The 6,000-nt window shown below is 37.8% G+C and overlaps 1 protein-coding gene across 7 annotated transcripts in view; it reads right to left on the bottom strand.

Moving 5' to 3' along the window:
* Positions 1 to 3,607, bottom strand: part of LOC136002667 (ELAV-like protein 2) — a 52,735-nt gene extending 49,128 nt beyond the window's left edge. For 3 of the 7 annotated variants that reach the window (XM_065657932.1, XM_065657931.1, XM_065657928.1), the window contains exons 1-2: positions 3,521 to 3,592; positions 1,062 to 1,302 (exon numbers count right to left, since the gene is read on the bottom strand). In XM_065657932.1, coding sequence (XP_065514004.1) covers positions 1,062 to 1,302; positions 3,521 to 3,592 — 313 coding nt within the window. Of the gene's footprint in view, positions 1 to 1,061; positions 1,303 to 3,520 lie in introns of those variants that run through there. The other 4 variants (XM_065657930.1, XM_065657929.1, XM_065657934.1 and 1 more) reach the window with 3 other exon arrangements.
* Positions 3,608 to 6,000: the final 2,393 nt, after the last annotated feature.

The raw sequence follows: 6,000 nt of genomic DNA on the forward strand, positions 1-6,000 counted from the left end.
GCTTTTGTCTTCCCACTTTTGCTGCTCAGGAACACCAAGTCACAAAATAAGTTTTTATTTAGTACAAGAAGAATGTCCATCTTCTGCCACTACCTTTTGTTAATAGGAAAGTATGGGCTACCATACCTTAAACCAAAGCATACAAAACATGCAGCCTCAAAGAGGTACATTTTTATACACTCAGAAGCTAACCCGAACATCTAAGAGTTGCCACCAAGAACATAAGGATAGGTTCTTAAAAGATGGATATTTGAGAAGTCTGCAAAAAATCCAGGAAATAAAAGTACTAAAGTCAACATTTCTGAATAAAACTAACAAAATGTTAACAGTGCTACATGAATGTTTTTTAATTTGAGAGAGTTTAGAGTCAGAAAAGAGATGAGACAAACCAAACTTTGCCAACCATCCTTTCAGTCTTGTTTTAAAGTGCATGCATCCATCTGGTAGTTCTTTCAAAGTCAAACAACTGGTCTAAATACATGCAACCTGCACACCAGCTCTCTCTAAAGTTTTAACAGAATACATCACACTGCTATTCATACTTGCACTCTCAGACATCACATATTGATTCCTAAAGAAACTGCTCAAGTGCTGCAATGCAAAAGCAGCTCTACATACAAAGCTGAATAAATGAAGTCCACCTTTTTCCAAAGCAAGGTACGAGTTTAAATACCTGCACCCTTGAAAAAGGAAGTTTCGCATCAAGTAGGGCTAATGAAGTCACGACTCCAAGGGAGCTCAAAAAAAATTAAGTAAACCTTGTACAGATATCTCATTTTCCACATGTGAATCTTCTTTCCAAGGACTCTAAAGCTCAAGAGACTTAAGTGTCCTGTTAGCATTTATAGCACTCATAGAAACCTGGATAAAATGCAAATAGAGACACTTAATTTTGGGGTGTAGAATCTAGGTAACAATGAACTGAAGTTCCTTCTGACTAGCAACATTAGCATTGGTTTCTTCTGCCTTTATTCAAGGATTTAAGAGAACTGCAAAACACCATCTGACAGCTCACTGCTTGGAAACTGAAAAAAAGCAGAAAAATCCCCAAACCAACATACCTGTTATTTTGTCCCTGACAAGCTTGCAGGATTCTATCTCACCAATGCTGCCAAACAGACTCTTCAGTTCTTCTTGTGTCATGTTCTGTGGAAGGTAGTTGACTATTAAATTGGTCTTGCTGTCTTCTGTGTTCCCAGAATCAACTGGTGATGAGCAATTGTTTATAGTGTTTGAACCATGGGCTGTGTTATTGCAAGTTGGTCCATTAGACAGTTGTGTTTCCATGGCAGCAATTACCTGCTGAAAAACACAGAAAACACGAACCATCAAAATTCATATTTCACCACCTATTAGGAGAGTTCAGACAAGAATCTAAAATACTTGTCATTATGTAGAAGTGGTATTGCCAGAGCCATATACTGCCTCTATATGCAAATAAACCCACCCATACAGAATTATTTTAACTGTCAGTCAAGGCAATACTTCATAAAAATTTACAGGCAAATAAGGCTGTCACTAAAATCTTCTACGAGCTCTCCCAATGAAGTTAACACTCAAAGCTTAGTTTCCATCCTCCCCCACTCCCTTCATTTAGGGGCATCATAGCCTTATAGAAGTAACCAGGCAGAATTGGCCTGTTGCAAGGGTAATCAGTTCTATTAACTTACAATGGATAACTGAAATGATATGAAGCATAGGTTTTAAAGTGATAGTATTTGGTTATTTTATATATAACAGTACAATTCCTGGTTCTCACTTCTTCCCTTCCCTGTACCTTGTTAAATTTGATACTTGATTTAATTACACACATCAAAACAAGGGAGTTACCATCACTCCAGGAATCATTGTGTTTCGCCCCAAAGTAACTGACTGCATGATTGGCAGATACTGCAAACATTTGGAGACATGTCAGTACTTGCCCACAAGCTATGACATGTACAAAAGGTTCTCTGCCATCTCAGTCACTGAACAGTAGCCATTGGTAAATACAGTGGATTTTTAATGGCAGTCTAATATCCAAGAGTTGGTCAGCCTACCCTGCCTGAGACCAACTATACAGGACAGCATCCAACAGAAAATTCTATAAATTAATTATCCAGTAATAAACATTTCAGCACAGAATCAAGACTCATCAGGAAGTTTCACTAAAAAAAAAATCCAGCAGTCACTGAAATCCAGCCTCATACTTCAATTTCTAGGAGTTCTCACACAAAAAAATCCTATTGTAAAAATCATAGTGTAATGTCAGGACCTCTGGAGGTTGTCCTAACTGTCCTGGTCAGAGCAGTGTATGCAATCAATGCATATCCAAACAGCTGACTAGGTCAACTGCACTCAGGGAGTGCAAATTTGAATTTCCCCAAAACAGGAGAGGGGCAGTAAGTCAAGTGTCTCAAACTACAATTCAGACATTCCTAGGAATACACTTCTATGTTCTGCATACAGAAACATTTTCCAAGAGGTTACTTCAGTACAACACAAAAGGGAAGATTCATTTAATAAGAACACTTAATATAAAAATGTGATCTAGTTTTCCTGAGCTGCTACAACATTTTCCTCTCTTGAGACAACCTCCAAGGAGTAACCTGCTCCTGACACTGTGATGAAACAAGTCAGCTGAAAAGATGAGAAAGTAGATTATCCCAATTAAGACAAATTACTTTTCAAAACATAGTTTATCTGGCAGAGGTAGTAGCCACAAATGCTGTGCTGAGGCTCTCTAGAATTGCCTTCCCCTACTCCTTTAGGTTTTTTTTTTCTTCCTCAAATTTTAAGTGTTCCCTCATCAAAACCAGCAAGGACAAACAATGCACTTTTAATTGCACATTTATTTTCATGTTCAGGTGGTAAGAATGAGGTTCTAAGCCAACATTCAAATGAACAGCTGCAGTAGCCTGTGTGTGCAGAAATTACAGCACTTCTGAGCTATAGAACCATCTGTTCTGAATAAAGTGATACTAATATGTTTTACAAATAATCCATGTTGTATTGATAGGTTGAATACAACTGTTCATAAAACACAAAGCACATCTTCAGTAGTTACTAATATTTTCCACCCAGAAAGTTAGTTTAAGAGATAAATTTACAGTTTTCAAACAATTTTAGAATAAGACTTGTAGACAGATTTTTAAAATAGTAATCATAAATACACAGCATACAGGTTTTTAAAGTTACTGCAATTTAGTATTCAGACCATACCAAAACCATTTTAGTACAATACTACTCTTCAATTAACCACCAGGTGTTTTGAATTAGTACTAAAATCTAATTGACATTAAAAGAAAGGCAAGCCACTGCAGTATAATTTCTACAGAAGATCACCATATTATAGAAAAAGTCGTCATGGTACGCCAGTGTGCTCTAGGGTCTCACAGAATAGGGACACAACCTATAGCCTATAACAAAACATAAAAAAAGAGTTAACGTTCCAAATAGGAGACTAAAGAGTTTGGTATGGCCTCAGCACTATTAACATGTAAAAACGTAGCCTACAGAATTTAAGAAAAATCCCACAGACCCCAGTCCAAGGCTCTGCTGCCCACGAACCACTTCTAAGCAGAGAAGCCACATCACACAGTCTGACTGCCATGTTAGTTTGGAGTTGCCGTCTGCAATATGGACACAAAAAGTACTGTATGTTAGATTAGCAAGATAATGCAACAAATCAGTTTGTACAAATTTACAGTAATTGCATTTATATTCCCAGCACGTCTATGCAGTGTGGCTTAATTGGATTTGAGGCAATTCCAATCTAATCTTGCCAAATTCAGTTCTGAAGTTTTTTCTTACATGACATAAGATGTTTATCTTTAAGAAGATTTAAACAATAATGCAGTCTAGTTACCCCTGCATCTACCCTGGAAACTACCTCTGGAACGACATCATGCCTAAAAAGAACTATATCACAAGACAAATTTTTAAGTCTTCAAGACTGAAGGAAGAGGAAAGAAAGAAAACACAGAAAGCCGATTTTCCATTAGCATGTAAGATGACCACACACCACAGAAAACCAGCTTCCCTTACATGCCTTTCCCAGCCCACAAAAAAACAACACAAGACTACAAACCACATTGCTAGAATCCAGCCTGTTCTTGAAATCCTATGTTTTAAAAATTAAGTAACTTAAAGTCTTGCAAAGATGGTATTCAGTAAGTTTCCTTGCAACAGCTGTTCAAGAGTACTACTGGATGCACAAATGGCAGTAGATTCAAGGATTTCTCAAGTGCAATTACTGGAGCAAAACACATAATACATAGTTCTTCATAAGGGTATTTTTGTTCCCAAGCACATTGTTTGTATTTAAATAAAACATCACTGTAATCCCAGATGGATTTGAATTGAACAGTGCTAGGAGGATACCACAAAAACAAATGGGCTATTTGCAGACAATTACAAGTAGTTCAGATGTTAAATATAACCACAATACAGCACAAATAGGAGTTGCCACACCTAAAGACTGGTATAAATACAAGAGAACTTTCTTGCCCCTGGTTAGCAGATGAGAAGCCTAAACTTGATTAAAAAAACCACAAACAAAAAACCCCAACCAAACAAAAAACCAAACCAGCAAAAACCAAAACCAAACAAAAAAACAACCAACAACAACAACAAAACCCACAAAACCAAGGACTCAGATTAAAGGCTGAGGGAGCTGGGTCTCTTTAGCTTGGAAAAGAGAAGACTTGAGGGGTGGCCTCATTAATGTTTATAAATATGTAAAGGGTGAGTGTCACAAGGATGGAGCCAGGCTCTTCTTGGTGACAACCAATGATAAGACAAGGGGCAATGGGTACAAACTGGAACACAGGAGGTTCCACTTAAATACGAGAAGAAACTTCTTCTCAGTGAGGGTGACAGAACACTGGAACAGGCTGCCCAGGGAGGTTGTGGAGTCTACTTCTCTGGAGACATTCAAAACCCGCCCAAACACCTTCCTGTGTAACCTCATCTAGGTGTTCATGCTCCAGTGGGGGGATTGGACTAGATGATCTTTCAAGGTCCCTTCCAATCCCTAACATTCTGTGATTCTGTGATTTTGGAAAACTGCTGCATCCAGAGTCTATAAACATACACTACCTAACAACTTATCCTGTTTAAAACAGCATAAATTACTCTTCATTTCCATTTGCTACTGAATACCATATGGTTACCTGACTTCATGTCTAGTCTTCACTTCTAACTGATGTTGATAAAGACCTTTAATCTCCTTTTATGAAAAATATTGAGGATTTGGTATCACCCTCAAGCTTGCAAGCCATTCCCTCTGGTCTCAACAATGCCAACAACTGCACTTCTGAAGCTCTCCATTGTATATAGGGCAAGTATGTTTGATGAACTGCTTATCACACGAAGAAAAACTGAAAGTCTCAACTGACTTATTTTAAGTCCAGACAAGCTTTATTAAAGAGACTGCATTAAAGTAGCAGTCTACAAAATTCTGTCCTACAGAAACTGTGGTGATGTGCACAATATATTTCTATCTCTATGGCCCTCAGCAGTGTGACCTGATGAATTTATTATTATTTATTATTAGCTCCTTGTGAGCCCTAGGCTGCAGATGGAAAAGTCCAAGAGGACAGATTACTTGCACGCACAGGACTTTGGTGTATCCGCTACACAGACTGCACTGTGTCCTTCAGCATCATGCCACTTCTCCAAAGAGCAAAGAGCAGCTCTCACCTGAAGTACTTTCAGTTTGCTTAACACATTTATCTTCACTGAATTGTTCCATAGGGCACTCCTGTCAATGTACAAGTCAGTTCTCTAACTACCACACCATTATGCCTCAAAGCTAAGCTTTGCTCTACCAATTCTTTGATCATTGTTACTACTCTCAAAGCTGCACAGAATGCTCTCTTACACGCAGTTTGAAAAACTAAAGTTCTTACCCTTTTATTTACACTTCTGCTTGACAAAAAATAGATGATCTAGCTAATCGCACCACAAAAAAACCTTTAATTTTTTTTAAAAAAATCAGTTTCCAGCCTAAACATTGTA

Source organism: Caloenas nicobarica (assembly GCF_036013445.1).
Source record: "Caloenas nicobarica isolate bCalNic1 chromosome Z unlocalized genomic scaffold, bCalNic1.hap1 SUPER_Z_unloc_1, whole genome shotgun sequence".
NCBI classification, from domain to species: Eukaryota; Metazoa; Chordata; class Aves; order Columbiformes; family Columbidae; genus Caloenas; species Caloenas nicobarica.